The 20,615-nt window shown below is 36.6% G+C and overlaps 1 protein-coding gene across 1 annotated transcript; it reads left to right on the top strand.

The window, feature by feature from the left end:
- The first annotated feature begins 13,938 nt into the window (after positions 1-13,938).
- LOC149530764 (salt tolerance receptor-like cytoplasmic kinase 1) lies at positions 13,939-16,219 on the top strand. The gene is made up of 2 exons (XM_089810883.1): positions 13,939-14,912; positions 15,587-16,219. Exons 1-2 carry the CDS (start codon positions 14,564-14,566, stop codon positions 16,189-16,191), a joined length of 954 nt encoding a protein of 317 aa, XP_089667009.1. The 5' UTR covers positions 13,939-14,563; the 3' UTR covers positions 16,192-16,219.
- The last annotated feature ends 4,396 nt before the right edge of the window (positions 16,220-20,615 follow it).

The raw sequence follows: 20,615 nt of genomic DNA on the forward strand, positions 1-20,615 counted from the left end.
TCATCGCATGACCTAAACTATAAAATATAGATGTCCTAGGTCTCCTTGATTACTAGATGACTTAGTAGTCACTAGTCCCAGGTGTCCCAAGTGATAACTGACCACTAATAGTCTAATGAAATGTCTCTTTTCTGATTTTGTATGATATTTCCAACCTCTAATAAGATCTTTAAGATCAAACAACCAATATTTCAAAGATCCACCAATTTCTCAATAAACCCCAAATTGGGTATGCCAGAAATAGTGCCAAAAGCTTCACAGCTTCACCTATTATTAATAAATCTAAAAGTGGAAATTTTTATAGAAATTTGAGCAGCATAACAGCCTATAAAATGACATTTCCAGATCTGTATAACATGCACACAATAGCTCCCAAACGGAGGACCAAAAAAATGCTCATCGGGCTCCCGAAAATAGCACAAAATAGCCCAAAATCACCACAAAAACTTAATAATCTATCATAGAAGTATAATCATATCCAAATACATATATTCAGCTCTATTTTAATATTTAAAATTCTGATATACAGAAGCAACCCAAACTGATATGAAATACTTAACTGGAAACACCAAACTCTTACAAAATATACACCTGAAAACCCACAAATCTGCATTGTTCAGCACAAAGGAAAACTCTGCATGAGCATGCACATGGAATGGCTTCAAACTCCTATCCTTAGCCTTCCTATAAACTTGCAAACTCTCGTTCTTGGGTCTCCCTGGAAACCTGCAAACTCTCATTCTTGGGTCTCCTTCTCCACAGGTTTGGCAGCCTCTGAAGAATAACAAAGAAATGAGCAAAAATCAAGTTTTGGAATCAGCCCAAAATGCCTCCAAACCCATTAAAAGAGGGCATAACCCTAACTCACATCCAAGAGGGGTTAATAAAACATATTTTAATAATAATCTTCATTTATTAGTCCATTAGCTTCCAAAAATTATCCCCTTTTTCCAAAACTTCACCTTTTTGGGCCTGCCTACCTTAGCAAAGATTATTATTTTTAATTATTTGAAAAGGGGACATGACAAGTCCTCCCCTTCCAAATATTGCTTGTCCTCAAGCAATGGCTGAACAATAAACCAATCAATCCACCTGGATCCCAAATGTAGTCATGAACTATACTATTGTCAATTAACACAGGCTCCTGCAATATCCTCTGCAATATAACCAAGAGGAATCCATAATCAAACTAACAATTACTGCTCAACCAAACTCCAAAGTCACAACTTCCACAGTTAGAAACCCACGAGACACAAACTCTTAGAAAATCAAAACTCAAGTAAAGTGGACAAATCAAACTACCAACACAGTAAATACCATCAACACATTCCACTGGCCTATACAGAATGTACAATCCAACTCTGCAACAATGGTGAATGCTCCCGAATGAAACTGTACCAAGTATGGAGAATCCACACACTGTACAACTCCTGTAGTCAACACAACTCTGTAGATCACCAACCACTATCTCATAACCATAACTCCCATGCACCCTTGATGGTGAAAATCCATCACAAGATAAACAACAAGAATTGGAACCCAAACCAAATTTGCCTGCCATCAACTCCTCAACACAAGGATCAAATGCTAACTGATGTACATACCTTGCAATATAATGTTGATAAAAAAAACCAACCTTAGTCAAAAACTCACCATGAACAAGTGATACAACCCATTATGAATGATCACCAGCTAAGTTAGGAGATGTCATAGCCAAAGGAGTAGAATCAATAACAACACTTTGAAACTCCTGCTCTAAGTCACATATTATCAAGTTGTCAACTGCAGAACCTATCTCCATGTCGTGCCCATCACAACTCTCATCCCAAGGTGTCAAACTATCCCATAACTGATGATAAGCACTAGGAACCAAAGTACATCTCTGTATCATCATCTCATCAACATGGTCATCAAAGGTAAATTGATGAGCATACCTCACAATGTAATGCTGATAGAATGCGCCAATCTCAGTTAGTGGCTCAGACTGCAATCTAGATGTAACTAACTGCAATCGATCACTAACCAAGTTGGAACTGACTACTACCTCTAAAGACATCACCAAGGGAGTAGTATTACTAGCAAGAACCATGCCAACTATCGGCTCACCAACATCACACATGGTCTTTGATACAGCATCTCTAGTCTTCATGCCATTAGTGCTAGAGGTCACCACCATGTCAGGCATACCACAACAATCTACTGCAGCACCCAACTCAACTGAACCCGACTCTAGTGGGGATGAACCTGATATGCCAATGTTAGTATCAAGGATGGATGCATCCCCATCTCCACTATCTTTGACAATCTCGACCATGGACATCCTCGAATCATCAGACACCACAGCTTGTGACTATACAAAATCTAGTAAAGACTGTAGTTGCTCTAACTCCATGGTCACCTTAGCCAAATGAAACTATGACTCCTTGAAAGCCAACTGTGTACTCTCAAGAATCTCAAAAGTCACCTCAAGCTACTCAGTAAGCTCACTCACCTCATCTTCCTTGGCCAACAATGCATCATATGTTGTACTGCCCCACTCCATAAGATAATCTCTGTCGACTACCAACTGCATATAATCCTGTCTCAAAATTTGGATAGCCTCCCATAAATAGTGGAACTCTATCAAGGAAAGATAACTACCTCCTTGCTTATCACTAGTAGGAGAACCCCATCCATAAACTGCTAACAATTGACGAGCAGCATCGAAATGTTGGCAAGCAATAGCAATGTCTCGCTCACTAACTCTCAACTGACTAGACACATGATGGCATTGACTAGACTATATCCCACAAATCTCCTCCGATGCACTATCTAAAGGAGTATCCTCAAGGTTACTAGTCTCTAGAGTATTACCATCCATATCATGCAAATCAACTCCAAAGCTCATATCAACATATGGAGTATCAAAAATTGTAGCACTGTTATCCAACTCCTTTGTACCAAAAGAAACCCCAAAGGAAACTAAGTCTTCAAAACTGCCCACTACATCCTCTTGGATGTCATCAATGCCAATATGATCCTGGGACTCATCTATACACACTGCCAAATATGAAAGATCATCAACACATTCCAGCAAGTATGGTCGACTAGATATATGAACAAAGCCCAACACTGGTGTGTAAAAACTAATACCAACATCGGATAAGCTGATAGCACAAGAAAATACAACACTGTGCAATCTGCTAATCAAATCCATGATAGCACCCAAACAAACACTGCTACCAAAAAGTGTTAAAGATCTCCAGTCAACTGAATCCCAAATGCCAATATAATAATCTTAAGTCCATATCTGTAAACTAGAATCAGCTGGTAACTCAAGCAAAATCCTCACTTGAGTAATATGACCAATACCAACTAACTCCACATACTTGTCATGATGAGATAACAAAGTCACAATACTGTCTTTGTTCACTTTCAGCTGGTTGGACAAATTGTGTGAAGTACTGCCAGCCTCAACCTCATGTGACGAAGCATCTAACTGTGCCTGGTACTCTTTCTCAGCAAAGTCATGAATGTTCAATGTCTGCTCATCTCTACCAGGTATCTCACCATCATGCACAACAACATCCTCATAATCATCATCTGAACCCACTATGCTGTAGTCACTACCTGTTGTAACTATACCATCCTGAATACCTATGATATCACCCTTTAATGACCTATATACAATTGTCTCAATTTTAGTATCAAGTTGACCATTACTATCAATTTGCGTAATATCCTTTCTCACTACCTCCTATGGTGGAGTAGAATCTGAGATCTCTGCCTGGCTATAAGCTAGTTTCTCAAACTCCTCATGCAAGTTCTTGGTAATTGTGTCATCTGCCCTGTGAGAAAATCTGCCAAATAGAAATCTAGTCAACTTATCCACCTTAGCTAGTTCAGACAACATGTCATTCATTATACGGTGGTGCTCAACCAACTGTTCAGACATGTCATGGCTTATTTTCCTAAGTTTATCTCGAATGTCTAAATAACCATCCTTTCTACTATTCTGACTTTGGATATCAATTGTCCAAGATCGTGTCCTCTGAGACTCTATACTATACCTGTCCATTCTATATAAAGTAGAGTGTAACCTCAATAGTTTATAACTTCTTCATACACCAAGAACTAACATGCAATTGATTAGAAGTAGCATGCAACCATATATTTTGACATGCAGCTGATTAGAAGCAACATGCAACCACCAAATTCACCAAGAACTAACATGCAAATGATTAGAAGTAGCATGCAATCATAGATTTTGAAATGCAACTGATTAGAAGCAACATGCAACCATAAATTATGACATGCAAGATCTAGGTAGTTGTCAAAACTGACATGCAAGATCTGGGTAGTTGTCAAAACTGACATGCAAGATCTGGGTAGTTGTTAAAACTGACATGCAAACTTCTACAAACCCTCAGGCTGGCAAGATCATGGCTCTAATACCACTAAAATGTCTCTTTTCTGATTTTGTATGATATTTCCAACCTCTAATCAGATCTTTAAGATCAAACAACCAATATTTCAAAGATCCACCAATTTCTCAATAAACCCCAAATCGGGTATGCCAGAAATAGTGCCAAAAGCTTCACAGCTTCACCTATTATTAATAAATCTGAAAGTGGAAATTTTTACAGAAATTTGAGCAGCATAACAGCCTATAAAATGACATTTCTAGATCTGTATAACATGCACACAATAGCTCCCAAATGGAGGACAAAAACAATGCTCATTGGGCTCCCAAAAATAGCACAAAATAGCCCAGAATCACCACAAAAACTTAATAATCTATCACAGAAGTATAATCATATCCAAATACATATATTCAACTCTATTTTAATATTTAAAAGTCTGATATACAGCAGCAACCCAAACTGATATGAAATACTTAACTAGAAACACCAAACTCTTACAAAATATACACCCGAAAACCCACAAATCTGCACTGTTCAGCACAAAGGCAAACTCTGCATGAGCATGCACATGGAATGGCTTCAAACTCCCATCCTTAGCCTTCCTAGAAACCTAAAAACTCTCCTTCTTGGGTCTCCCTGGAAACCTGCAAACTCTCGTTCTTGGGTCTCCTTCTCCACAGGTTTGGCAGCCTCTGAAGAATAACAAAGAAATGAGCAAAAATCAAGTTTTGGAATCAGCCCAAAATGCCTCCAAACCCCTTAAAAGAGGGCATAACCCTAACTCATGTCCAAGAGGGGTTAATAAAACATATTTTTATAATAATCTTCATTTATTAGTCCATTAGCTTCCAACGATTATCCCCTTTTTCCAAAACTTCACCTTTTTGGGCCTGCTTGCCTTAGCAAAGATTATTTTTTTTAATTATTTGAAAAGGGGACATGACATCTAACTTGTAGCTATTAAATAAAAATGAATTAAATTTGTAGAGTCCAAATAGATAGGGGTCTAAGTTAGTTGCCTTTGCCTAAATTATAGTTGTCGCTTGCCAATGCTCTCGACAGTTTGAGAAATTGATACTTGGTTCTCAATTGGAATGGAGATAACCTACTGATCTATGAATGCATTTATACCAATCCTTTTTGGCAAATTTTGCGAGAATGTTATAGTGTGCACAAAATATTTGGCAAAGCCCACATAGTAAGAATACCTCCTATGTAATTTGCAAGGAAATTATGGTCTGTCCAATATATGGTCATGCATAATAGAGTTGGCAAAATTGAACTATTATGTGACACACGTCTGCATATTTGTGGGGTGAATGTCATCCCTCTCCTAATTTTTTTTTTAGAATCATGGATGAATTGAGGTCATCCAAAAAATTCCCTTCAAAAATCATAAGCGTGTGCGTTTAATTTTCCATGTGAAAAAAATATTTTTATTGGCTATTACATGTGAAAAGGAGAGTCGATGGCATAAATTCCGTGGCAATATGCCTAGGGATGTTACTTGTTTTGGGTAAAGTTGAGGTGACATGTCATACTACATTTGTGGAATTTTTTTATCAAACTGACATTGGTCGATGAGAAAAATTTACTAATTGGTGCATATTCACCACTAAAGTAAATAATGGTTCTATCATGCCTCAAACATGTTAATTACATGGTATGATGGATAACTGATGGAGACACAACCCAAGCACAGAATGGACACAACGGGAAAAGGGAAATTGTATTAACTATAAAAATGAGCTAGTACATTCAGTATAGAGATAATAGACTTCAAAACATGCCCTAAGGGCTTACAATAGCACAAAATTGGAGATAAGTTCTCCTTTTGGTACCTCCTTTCAAACTCCACTCTGAACTACCTTTTACAATGCCAAAAAAGTCCTTAAAATAGACCCCGGAGGGTTAAGGACTAGGAGTACATTCTAGAAAGTGCTAGTAGGCATCCACCAACCAAGTAGAAGGCTCCAGAAGCTGCATTAGAAGTTGGTACAAATCTAGAAGAATCCAAAAACGGTAACTAAACTTCCGGGAGGCATAACTTTTGAACCGTAGCTTTGATTGACTAACCGTTTATATTTTTGGAAAGCTCTCAAAGCGCTCTATAGCCCTATGGACCAGCTTCACTCATCTTCCATTTTTTGGCCCTTTTTGAGGTCATTTAATGCCCCTAACTTGGCTTTGAAGCATTCTTAGGAGGTCTCCAAAAACCAAAAAACTGTGATAACTTTCAAACCGTGGGGCCTTTTGACTTGATTCTTTTTTTGGAATGCTCTAAATTGCAATTACATTCATCTGGCCAATTTACACCTCCTAGTTCACCAAAATGATGGCTCAATTACATACTCCTATTTTTTTGGCACTTACACGTGTCCCAAAGTGTTCAATTACTCTATCCTAGAACACTGATAGTGGAACTGTGAGAGTTGGAACCTTTATTTGACCCAAATGAGTATCCAGAAATGAAAACACATGAAATAGAAACTAAGTCTAAGTACATTTTTTGGGTGACATAGGATTGCCCTTATACCTCTGGATGCTCCTGCATCAGACACCCAGGGTAGATTGAAAAGTGACCCTGTCACTTTATGAATGGTAGAGGAAATCCCAAATGGGAAACCTCAGCTGCTGAAATCCAAGTTGAGTCCTCTATCGACCGTCCTTTCCACTTGACCAAATACTCTTCATACTGCCTATTTCTGGTACTCCTACCCACACGATGATCTAGAATGTTTTCTATCTCCTCCTTTTTAGAAGTAGGAATTGGACATGCCTCTAACATCAGTTCCTCATCTCCACCATCATCATGATACTTTGTTAAGTCTGCAATGTTGAAAATAGGAGAAATGTGAATACCATCTGGCAACTCCACCACATATGCATTTCCTGAGTCATGTTTCTTCAAAATTTTGTAGGGGCCAAATTTCTTCATTTTTAGCTTCTTGTAAGTATCGGCTGGAAATCTTTCTTTTCGTAAGTGTACCATGACTAGATCCCCTACTTGGAATTCCTTATGTCTTCTCCTTTGATCAGCCCTAGCTTTATACTCTTGATTCATCTTGGTAATGTGTGCTCGAGCCTCCTCATGTAGACGCTTGATATGTTCAACAAATTCTTCAGCTTCAGCACTTGTCCTCTCCCCTTGCTCTATCTTCCTCAATTCTGGTGTAGTCCTTGGGCTACTTCCATATACAATTTGGAATGGTGATCTACCAGTACTCCTATTTACAGAGTTATTGTATGCAAACTTGGCTTGTGGTAGAATCAAATCCCACCCCTTGGGCTTATCCCCAACTAAACATCTCAACAAATTGCCCAAAATTCTGTTTACCACTTCTGTTTGGTCGTTAGTCTGTGGGTGATGTGTGGAACTGAATTTCAAGTCTATTCTCAACTTTTTCCACAATGTTCTCCAGAAATACCCCATAGATTTAGTGTCTCTGTTAGAAATTATACTCCTTGGAAGACCATGTAGTCTTACCACCTCTCTAAAAAACAAGTTTGCAATATGGACATCATCATGAGTTTTGTGGCATGGAATGAAATGTGCCATTTTGGAGAACCTATCAACCACCACAAATACTGAGTCATTACCCCTTGCTGTCCTCGACAATCCAAGAACAAAATCCATACTTATGTCCTCCCATGGCTTTGATGGAACAAGCAATGGCTGATATAGTCCAGTATTGTGGCTAAATCCCTTGGTAACTTGACAAACCTGAGAACTCTATACAAACTTCTTCACATCTTGTGAAATCTGAGGCCAAAAATAATGTTCTCTAAGAATGGAAATGGTCTTATCTCGACCAAAATGTCCTGCCATCCCTCCACTGTGTTTCTCTTTAATCAGATTTTCCCTCATGGAACTCCTTGGAATGCACAATTGGCTGCTCTTGAATAACATACCATCCTGAATCAGATAGTCTAACCACTTAGTTCTATCTATAGCAATAGGATCCTTACAAGCTTTCCATGCTTCAGCAAAATCAGGATCTTTAGGGTATAGATTCTTGAGTTCATCAACCCCAACTACTTCAACCTGCATTACTGTAAGCAACAATTGTCTCCTGCTTAGCGCATCTGCAACCCTGTTAGATTTTCCACTTCTATGTTTCAACACAAATGTATAGCTTTGCAAGAACTCTACCCACTTCATATGCCTCTGATTCAATTTACCTTGGCTATTTAGGTATTGTAATGCTTGGTGATCAGTATACAAAACAAATTCCTTTGGCAATAAATAATGCCTCCATTTCTTTAAGGCCTGAACTATTGCATATAACTCTTGATCATAAACAGAATACTTCTTCTTTGCATCATTCAATTTTTCACTAAAATATGCAATAGGCTTACCTTCTTGGCTCAATATAGCCCCAATAGCACTACCACTAGCATCACAATCCACCTGGAACACCTTTCTAAAATATGGAAGTGCCAACACAGGCTATTCTGTCACCTTCTTCTTCAGCAATTCAAAACTTCTCGTAGCTGCTGTAGTCCATTTGAACTCTTTTCTATCCCCTCTTATTGTGTCAGTTAGGGGTGCACATATGCCACTAAAATTCTTAATAAACTTCCTGTAAAAACTAACCAGACCATGAAATGATCTTACCTCAGTAGCAGACCTTGGAGTAGGCCATTCCAAGATGGCTTTTACCTTCTCTGGATCCATTTTGAGACCTTTAGGTGATATAACAAACCCCAAATAGACTAACTCCCTTTTTGCAAAGATACACTTCTTCAAATTAATTAACAGTTTCTCTTCCCTTAACCTTTCAAGGACACTACGAATATGCAATAAATTTTCTTCCAAAGTCTTGCTAAAAATTAAAATATCATCCAAATAAACAATAACAAATTTTCCCAAGAACTTCTTAAGTACCTCATTCATAAGCCGCATGAAGGTGCTTGGGGCGTTCGTCAATCCAAAGGGCATGACTAACCACTCATAAAGACCCTCCTTGGTTTTGAAGGCCATTTTCCACTCATCTCCTTCTCGAATCCGTATCTGGTGATAACCACTCTTGAGATCTATCTTTGTGAAGTACTGAGCTCCACTCAAGTAGTCCATAAGATCATCCATTCTTGGCAAAGGAAACTGATATTTGATGGTTATCCTATTTATAGCTCGAGAGTCTATACACATCCTCCACTCTCCATCCTTCTTTGGTACCAATACTATAGGTACTGCACATGGACTCAGGCTCTCCCGAATCAAGCCATTCCTAAATAGCTCCTGAACCTGTCTATTTAGCTCCTCTGTTTCGATAGGAGTCATCTTGTGAGCAGCCTTGTTTAGGCAAACTAGCTCTTGGAATTAGATCTATCTGATGACTGATTTGCCTTACTGGTGGCAATCCTTCTGGAACATTATCAGAGATAATATCTCCAAACTCTCCTAGTAAATCTGAAACTTCAAGTGGTATTTCACTACTACCTTCTTTATCTTTCCTAGGAATCAAAGCATAGCACATACACTGATGTTTCATTCCATCTAAAAACTTTCTTCCATCAACAAGAAAAATCCTAGCATTGCTACATACCTTTTTACCTTCCTTTTTCATGGGCTTCAGTTTGTGGCGAACTCCATCCTTTGTTAGAGAGTATGTGTTTGCATGACCATCATGTACTGCATGCCTATCAAACTGCCACGGTCTACCCAACAATAAATGGCAAACATCCATTGGAATAACATCATAGAGAACTTCATCATGGTAACTCCCAATTTTGAATTTCACGAGATATTGTTCACTTACCAGGACCTTATGATCATCTTTCACCCAAGCAATCTGATAGGGTTGGGGATGTTTCTCCCTCTTGAGCTTCAACTTAGAGACCATCTCCTTTGATACCAAGTTATCAGTGCTACCACCATCAATGATCACATCACAACATTTATCCTCACACTTGCATCTGGTATGGAACAAACTCCTCCTTTGTCCAGGCTCAATCTCACCACTTAGTAGGATCCTTTCATTTACCAAGGTCTCTCCTCTCTTTGCATCCTCTGAATGTGATGACTGTGCATCCTCATCCACATGAGCAACCCTAGCTTGACCCTCAGCTCTCCTATTTGTCCTTCCTTGTCGTTGAGGGCATTCAAAGGCACAATGACCTTCTTCATTGCAATGGAAATAGGTACCACGAAAGCCTCCTCTTCCTTGTCCACGTCCTCTACCTCTTCCTCTCTGATTTTCAAAGTCTTGATCACGGGAGCGGTTGAAACCCTCATTCCTCTGGTTCCTACTAGTACCCACATCTTCATTTTTCTTTTGGGTTTCATTTCGACCTCGAGATGACCTACGACTTCCCCTTCCTCCTTGACCATGCCCTCTTTGTCTCCCTTCAAACCTCTTATTCAGCTTCTCTTCAACTCGTAGGGAAAACTGCTATGCCTCTTCAACGCTGGTCATTTTACTAGACTTAATTCCTCTTGGATGCTAGGTCGCAACCCATTGATATAATGAGCAACCTTCTCCTTATTTGCTTCTGCATGCCCTGCTCTAGTCAAAAGTCGATAAAACTCCTCTGTATATTCTTGGACTGATCTTCTTGCTTGCTTTAGCCCATGCATCTTCTTAAACAAATCAAGCTCGTAGTCCACAGGAATGAACTGCTTCTTCAATTTGTCCACCATGCGATCCCACCTTGTGATCTTCTCCTTTCCTCTTCTGTTACTTTCCAATTGAACCTCTTGCCACCAGATTTTGGCATGGCCTTTCAGTTTGGCCTTTGCAAACTTAACCCTATCTGGGTCCCTGATATCCTCATACTCAAAGTATTCTTCCAGTTCATTGATCCAGTCGATCAACTCATCTGGTTTCAGATTTCCTAAAAATACACCCACATCAATTGTAGGTCTTTTCCCAAACTTAGTAATGGCCCTAAAAAGCCTTTCCTCTGCCTGATTCAGAACTTTTGGGCCATCAAATTCCCCTTCTGGTCCAATTTCTTCTTCTTCATTGTCATCCTCATTGTCATCACCTGCGGCAACATTTGTTCCTCTACAGAGTTCCTCCTGTAATGCATGTACCTGCCTTTGGAGGGCTCTAACCTCCTCAAGATTAATAGCTCTAGCCCTTCCACCACGTTCTCTTCATGGAGGCATCTTCTTAACTCAAACCCACAACCACACAGTCCTGGTGCAAACTGCCTCACAGTCGATGCTCTGTCTACACACTCAGAAAAACCAGCTCTGATAGCACTTGATGGAGACACAACCCAAGCATAGAATGGACACAATACGAAAAGGGAAATTGTATTAACTGTGAAAATAAGCTAGTACATTCAGTATAGAGATAATAGACTTCAAAACATGCCCTAAGGGCTTACAATAGCACAAAACTGGAGATAATTTCTCCTTTTGGTACCTCCTTTCAAACTCCACTCCGAATTGCCTTTTACAATGCCAAAAATGTCCTTAAATAGACCCCGGAGGGTTAAAGACTAGGAGTACATTCTAGAAAGTGCTAGTTGGCATCCACCGACCAAGTAGAAGGCTCCAGAAGCCGCATTAGAAGTTGGTGCAAATCTAGAAGAATCCAAAAATGGTAACCGAACTTTCGGGAGGCATAACTTTTGAATCGTAGCTCCGATTGACGAACCGTTTACATTTTCGGAAAGCTCTCGAAGCGCTCTATAGCCCTATGGACTAGCTTCACTCGTCATCCATTTTTTGGCCCTTTTCGAGGTCATTTAATGCCCCTAACCTAACTTTGAAGCATTCTTAGGAGGTCTCCAAAAACTAAAAAACTGTGATAACTTTCAAACCGTGGGGCCTTTTGACCTAATTCTTTTTCTGGAATGCTCTAAATTGCAATTACATTCATCTGGCCAATTTACACCTCCTAGTTCACCAAAATAATGGCTCAATTACATACTCTTTTTTTTTGGCATTTACACGTATCCTAAGGTGTTCAAATACTCTATCCTAGAACACTGATAATGGAACTGTGAGAGTTGGAACCTTTATTTGACCCAAATGGGTATCCAGAAATGAAAACACATGAAACAGAAACTAAGTCTAAGTACATTTTTTGGGTGACACAGGATTGCCCTTATACCTCTGGATGCTCCTGCATCAATAACGTTGTAGAAATGGTGTTTCTTCATTTACCATTTTGGTAGGTAGTACTTGTAGGTTGTTAGTATATTCTACAATATGTATTCAAGTTTAAGCACCTTGTAGAACATGCTAGATATAATGATTGTGTATCAAGATGGATTAGTATTATCACAAAGTGTCATATGTAACCATTGTAGGTAGTGCATCTTTGATTGTATATATCTTATAATGTTACGGTTTACCAAATTTGTATCGAGTAAGCAAGAATTTAAGATAACTAATCCTTAAAAGAGGACTTTCATAGAGGAATTCAATGGCACCAACTTAATAACATCTTGCTAGTGTGAAAGTGGTGTTTCTACTTGCTTATGAATAGCTTCATCTTTTGTTTATGATTCTACCAAAATAGTGGGATAAGTCTCACATTGCTTGCCCCTTCCCAGCTCAACTTGACACATTATAAAATCAAAGATAGATAAATTGAACACTAAACAAGATCACAAAGATACCCACTAAAATAACAAAAATGCTAAAATATTAAATATTAAATATTAAACTAAGATAATAAATAAAGAATAATTGTCTTTTTCTTTATATCTTTCTTAGTTCCTTTTATTCCATACTATACAATTATAAACAATAATTGTATATTCAAATGTAAAAACTCAAATACATATATTATACTATAAAATGGTCTCACCACTATTAGATTCTCATAGCTTTATGGAAAATATAACCTAGATAGTCCATTAAAAGCTCATTTTGCCTTGACAAAAACATATAAAATGCCCAAAATGATAGGCAATAAAAGAAAAAATGAAAAAGTTGGATGCACTTCTATCCCTAGTACAATCATAATGTCTTTGATTTTCTCTCCCACTTTTGACGACCATGCAATTTCATTGTCTCCATTACTCTTTTCTTCCCGCCTTTCCAAATTCCCTTGGGCCCTCCAATGGCCCCCATTTCATATATACGCTTGAAATAGCCTTTTGTATGCCATTCAAATAGCCCTTTCTAATCTATTACTATAATCTTACCAAGACAATAATTGAAATAGGCCTTTCAAATTTATTACTATAATCTTATCTAGACAATGCTATGGATGCCGTTGAAATAGCCCTTTCTAATTTATTACTATAATCTTTATCTAAACAATGCTATGGATGCCATTGAAAGAAGCGTGTATTATCCAAATATACACATTCTTCATATGCACCGACACTTGTATTATTCCATTCGATCCTCACCAGGTAATACATAAAAACTACATACCAACTTCACATTTTTTGAATGATCATCTTCTTCCATCATCGTTGTCATCATCACTTCCAGAAGACTGACTGATTCTTCTGATCATCTTCTCAACAACTTTAGAAAACCTTGACTTCCTTGCCATCACTCTGAGCTTCAATTGGCGTGGGTTCCACTGCTTTATTATCCCCTCATTGGAAGCTTTAAAGGATCTCATTAGGTATATGACCTCTTCACTCCTAATCTTGATGCCTCCATTTCACCTGCTCAATTAAAGCATCCCTAAGAGCCACGCCATGGGAGCTTATTGGATTAAGATTGTGCCCATCTTTTAAATGAAGAAATTGTCAGGATAAAGAGGGAGTTTTTTTCTCTCTGAATTGAATTGTGTATGGTGTTTTGAATTTGGGTTTGCGAGTTTTTCTTTAGTATCAATGTTTCAGATTAAATTCTATGATTCATTATGAGGATGTTGTGAATTTAAGCGTACAAGTTTTTGTGAACATAGACATTTCAGATCATACTCTATGATTCATTGATCATGCTCTATGATGATTGATCCGAGCATTCTTGATTCATACCATGTTCTAAATTTGATTGTGTAAGTTTGTTTTTGTGGCCTGAATCCAAGCGTGTTAGTTGTTGTGAGCATCAACATTTCGGATCATATTCTATGATTCATGGCTCACACTCTGTGATTCATCAGCCTATTGTGAATTCATACCATATTTTAGATTTGATTGTGTGAAAATTGTTTTTGAACATCGATATTTCAAATCACACCCAATTATTTATCCTTAGAATGTTAAGAAGCTGAGAGATAAAATTGAGTTTCATGGGGTTTAAGCTGCCATTGTGTTGTCTATTGGTAAGAAAGTGCAGTAAAAGAAAAAACGGGGCTGTGAGAAACCTCAGCAGTATCACAGGAAAAGATTCAGGAAAGATTCAGAAGTTCTCATGGGAGGAAATCGAGAAGGTTACAAAGAATTTCCGAGTTGTGATTGGCGTGGGGGGTTTCAGCACTGTTTACAGAGCAGTTTTGGCTGATCAAAGAGTTTGTGTGGTGAAAGTCCAGATAAGAAAAACAGAGCGTTTGCGTGAGGCTTACATGCAAGAATTGCATGCCCTCTTAAGAGCACGTCATGATAATTTGGTGAACTTGGTTGGGTACTCTGATGAAAGTGGTAGGCAGTCTTTCAATTTCTTAGATTGTACATTGAGTTTAATTTTTTTTTTTTTTTTTTTTATATTTTCTTGCATTCTGATAATAGATCATGGAGTGCGATATCGATTTGGAATAAACATAAATAAGTCAACTTGGATTATTTAACACTTTTAGCCTATGAAACAAGCCTTAGTGTGTGATGTTTAAGCCGTCCCCAGACATTGCTTGTGAAAGAGTAAGAATCACTACTTAGAAATCCACTTTTATTTTAGAACCACCCTTCACGATTTACAACTTAAAATTCATTTTATATATTCTTATAATGAATTGAAGTTCAATCTTTACAATTAAATTGAATAAAAGGAATTTTAACATCATTTTCAAAACCAACAGTCGAAATGACCAAGAAGAACTGCATCCTAAACCATCTTCAAGTTCTTCTCTCTAATGTTAACTCTTCCATGATAAATCTATGTCAGTGAAAAATCCAATATATTTTAACCAAATAAACTCAACCCCATGAACTAATGTTGAAGTCTTGAAACTCATGAATTCCTTAATCTATTCTTCTATTGTCATAGTTTTATCTGAAGATGAATTCATTATTCTATTCTTTTATTATAGTTTTTATATGAAGTCTGAATTCCTCTTATGTTGTGCTGACATTTTATGCATTGATCTGTGAATTTGCAGAAGCAGGAGTTCTTGTTCTTGAGTATGTGAAGAATGGGAACTTGCATGATAATTTGCATGGGGGTGATAAATTTCTTGCATGGCAACGTCGTGTGGGCATAGCACGCCATATTGCATCTGCCTTGCATTACCTTCATGAAGTTTGTGACCCTCCCATTCTTCATTGTGACATCAAATCTTCCAACATTCTTCTTGATGATAATTACAACGCAAAGCTTTGTGACTTTGGGTTCTCTAGAACAGGAGAAAACTCTTATTTGACAAAAACTGGTGTAATGGGTTCTCCTGGTTACATTGATCCACACTGTTTTAGAAGTGGTATTGTTTGTAAGAAGACTGATGTTTATAGTTTTGGAGTGCTTCTTTTGGAGCTTATAACCGGCATGGAGGCCTTTTGTGGTGAGAAAAGAGAGCTTCTTGCTGTTCTTGCTTCCCCTTTTTTGGAGGACCCCAACAGGCTTTGTGAGGTCATTGATTGCAGGTTGAATGGTTGCTATGATCATAAGCAGGCTGTTTCCATGGCCCGCATTGCTTCTTTGTGTATTTGTGGGGAGCCTGAATTCAGACCTTCCATGACTGAAGTTGTGAGACTGATCAATGAATGAATTTATTTAATTGTGTGTTTCTTTAGAATCAATTGCACGTCAATGTTTTGGATCACACTTTATAATCTATTTTTCAAAATCTTTCATTTGTGAGATGGGTGAATGTATAAAACTTAATTTTTAACACCCTAAAATTTGCTGATGCCAACGTTTTAGATCACACTCCATGATAAATCTATTCCTTAAAATCTTTCATTTGTGAGATGGGTGAATATAGACAATGGAAATTTACATCTATGATGAGTTATATAAACTTTATGATAGGGAAGAGATCCAGTAGCCACTGAGACTAACTTTGCACAATTAGATCTCCTAAAGTGTAAGTCAAATTATGCTGATTTTTTCAGTGTACTTTTGTAGGTGACTCAAGAGGTTAAAGCTAAGGTTTCAACGTTTGGGCATTTATGGATCTCTGTAGAGGCTGTGAAGTGATTGAAAATTGTCATTTTAAAACACATGCTTGATACTTGTTATGTTCACCCCCCAATAGGTACTCACCCAAAAAAAGAGTACTTTTGGCACAAATGGATCAATCAACAGTCAAGAAAGCTAAAAAACGATCAATTATTAGTACATGTGTGATCGGCTATTAGTACGTGTTATCAGCTATTATTACATATGTTATCATTTTATGGAACTTTTTTAAAAGTAATTTAAGGCTATCTATCCTAAAATCCTCACGATCATTACTGAATCTTTTCCACTATTGAGGATTTCACAAAACCTACTTTATATTGTTTTTGATATTAATTAAGAGTAAAATAAGAGTGATTCTTATAAAACTCTAGTGGAAAAGAATCTCAAACAACCTTTATAAGAGTATAGGGAAATGATCCAATAGAGGCTAAATTCATGCACATATAGTTCCTAATCCGCATGTCAAAATTTACTGATTTTTCAATGAACCTTTATAGGTGAGTGAAAAGTTTAAAGCTAACATTTCGGCTTTCCCTCATTTACAGATCTTTGTAGAACTTAGAGTGCGAAGTGGTCTAAAAGTGTCATTTTAAAACGTTCGCCCAATACCTATTACTAAGACCCCCCAATAGCCGTTATAGTACTTTTGTACAATTGGACCAATCAGCAACCAAGAAAACTAAAAAATGGAAAAAAGGAACGACTATTGATGTTCATGGTGATTTGTTTTGACATGTTTGTGTGTAGATACCAGAATTTTTTTGGATGAAAATTAAGAAGAAAGATAACGATTAATGTAGAAGCCTAGGTATTGCTAAAGAAACACAAGCACCAATTTTACCTGTTAAAGTTTGATGCTGATTTTTTTTCCTACAATGAATTAAATGTCAGGTGGGTAAGAATTGAAGAAATGATGCTTTGAAGACTTGTTCATGTACAGTAAAAGGAGGGAATAAATACCTGCCACAACACGGTGTATTCATTATGTGACATCTTTGCCTTCTAGAAAACGTCAAAGGGTAAATGCTGTCACTGGAAGGAAGAGAAATGACACGCCGCTTTACATGAATATCATTTGCTTTAATCATTAGGCAATTTTACAAATTATTTCTATAGAAGTTGGTTAAATCTGACTTTTGACTTTGAACAGAATACCTACCTTTATTGATAATTATGAAAGGTTTATTTTACAAATAATAAATATTTTAGTTAGAATTAGTTATGAAAAGGATACATCACACTATTATTAAATGGATTGTATGAAGCATTCAAACTAAATGGTAAGACTTTGAATTAGATAACTTTTCAGGATAATTATGATATTTTCATTTTATTAAAAATATGTTTTAAAAAAAAATTAAATAAGAAAAAGGTACATCACAAAATACATATTGTATGAAATATGTTCTATTAATAATGAAAGAAAAAAATGGTAATGTTGACATTATGTGATAGCTATATGTGACATTGTTCTTGTTATCAAAGTTCAAATTTTACTGTGAACTTATTATTTATATTTATCTTAGAGACAAGTTCCTTTTTTTGTGACTTCACTTATTCATAATGTAAGATAATCAATTTTATTTTTTATGAGTACCATATTATATAGATGTAAGAAATTCACAAATGAAAATAATGCTACAATATACTACACTCGTTGATTTATAAATTCAATAATGAAACTTTGTTATTCACTTTCATTGATGTAGAGGTGATCTCATGAGCTTGAAAGTTGTGCAAAACTGAAGTTGTGGCTTGGTATTAATATGGTTGAATTTCAATATCTAAAATATGTTTATCTTTTGTATGTACTTTTAATCCAACAACGACAATCAATTATTATAGAGGAAAGAATGCATGTTAAAGTTGTAAGTTAATTTAATTTAGTTGATCTTTAGTATCTAAAACATATTTGTCTCTTTGTGCGTACTATGAGTAACAATGACAATAAATTATTATGGGTAGGAGAAAAGATAATGATGTGCCCCACTTTTCAGCATTATTGAGTCACAAAAGTAAACATATAGAACATTCTCCTCATTATATCAAACAAACTAAAAAGAATATAAGGAAAATGTAAACTAGTATTCGTGCAAATTTCTATTAAGATACAAATTATATATAATTTAAATTAAAATATATATTATGAGTGACATTTTACTATAGTGAAAAAGAATATTAATATAATAATTGAAAATGTATAATTAATTCCAATAGCTAGTGGACACACATATATATCCTTCAATAACATTATTTATTATAATGTTCCTTGTTAATGCAATATAAGAATATGATATCTAACTAAAATTTAAAAACCTGGTTTAAAACCATATCATAGATTTATCCTACCTCATAATTCACACTCCACTTAGTCACTTGAGTGAGTAGGGGCTCCCATTTATTTACTTTTTTCATGTGTTTTTCTCTCTCTCTCTCTTTTATGGGCTTTCATTGATTGATCTTTTAAAACTTCCTAATCACTTGTCTCATGCCCAAAGGCCCAAGCCCCCAAAACCTCATTTTCCTTATTTTCTTTGTTTGTCTTTTTACTTATTGTTGATCATGGGACTAGAGATATGATGAAAACACAATATCCTTGAAATATTGGTCCACGGTCCTACGTTTTACCCTCTATTTATTTATTGTTTCAAGAATTAGCCATGTTTCCACATCAAGGATCTCATGTCTACATGAGCACCCCCACAAGTTCAACACCCTATTCCCCAAAAGGTTGCAACCCATACCAAAATTAAATAGAAACTTAGTCATTGATGTAGTCATCTGACCCTCATGCCCATGTATATATATGTGTTTTGTCACTCATTTGAGCACCCCCTTTCTAGCAAACTTGGAGAGATTTTAGAGCAATTCATGTGATCAAGAGAGATTAGAGATTGTGAATCGGGATCTGTAACACTTTTAACAATATTACAATACTAGTACATTCACCATATTTACCATCTCATATCCAAATGCATGCATAACTTATATAATCAAACTATAATAACATATAGATCTAATCTATCAATCACATGCATGAAAAGTAATCACCTGAAATAAAGATTTGGTTACCCATAAACCCTCCAAGGTGAAGGAAAAACTAGGGTGGAGATGACACCCACAAATCTTCACTAATGTAGCAATAAACTTAACCTGTTAGGATTACAATGTCCTACCATATCCAATGATCTACCCTATGAGGGGTCTACCCGGTTAAAAGGTTTTGAGATTGTTAGATCTCACCCTATTAGAGGATTTTACACTTACAAGAAAGTAAGGACCCTGTTAGGAGATTTACAAAGATTTGATAAGACTGTACTTTGTTAAGAGATTTACCTTGACTCAATCTATCAAAAGTGATTCAGTACCTAATCCTTGGCTTGCTCTGATAAGTTATTTTTGAATCTTTTACCTTTAGTCTAATTTGATCTCTAATCTGATATAGCTTTTTTGTCCATCACTACTTTGCAAGGTGAAGGAAAAACTAGGGTGGGGATGACACCCACAAATCTTCACTACTGTAGTAATAAACTTAACTTATTAGGATTACAATGTTTTACCATATCCAATGATCTACCCTATGAGGGGTCTACCTAGTTAAAAGGTTTTGAGATTGTTAGATCTCACCCTATTAGAGGATTTTACACTTACAAGAAAGTAAGGACCTTGTTAGGAGATTTACAAAGATTTGATAAGACCATGCTTTGTTAAGAGATTTACCCTGACTCAATCTGTCAAAAGTGATTCAGTACTTGATCCTTGATCTACTCTAATAAGTTATTTTTCAATCTCTTACCTTCAGTCTAATTTGATCTCTGATCTGATATAGCTCTTTTGTCCATCACTGCTTTGCAAGGTCGCTTCTCTTACTCTACAATGACTGACCTCTTTGTCTCTTCTATAATTTTTGCACTATCACACTTAATCTTCTCAATGATCACATGAATAGCTTATTCGCTTCTTCATACCACCATACATTTCTCTCACCATCTCTCTATATCCGAAAT

This window comes from Cupressus sempervirens, chromosome 11 (genome assembly GCF_028749045.1).
Source record: "Cupressus sempervirens isolate cs-2001-9-10 chromosome 11, ASM2874904v1, whole genome shotgun sequence".
NCBI lineage: Eukaryota > Viridiplantae > Streptophyta > Pinopsida > Cupressales > Cupressaceae > Cupressus > Cupressus sempervirens.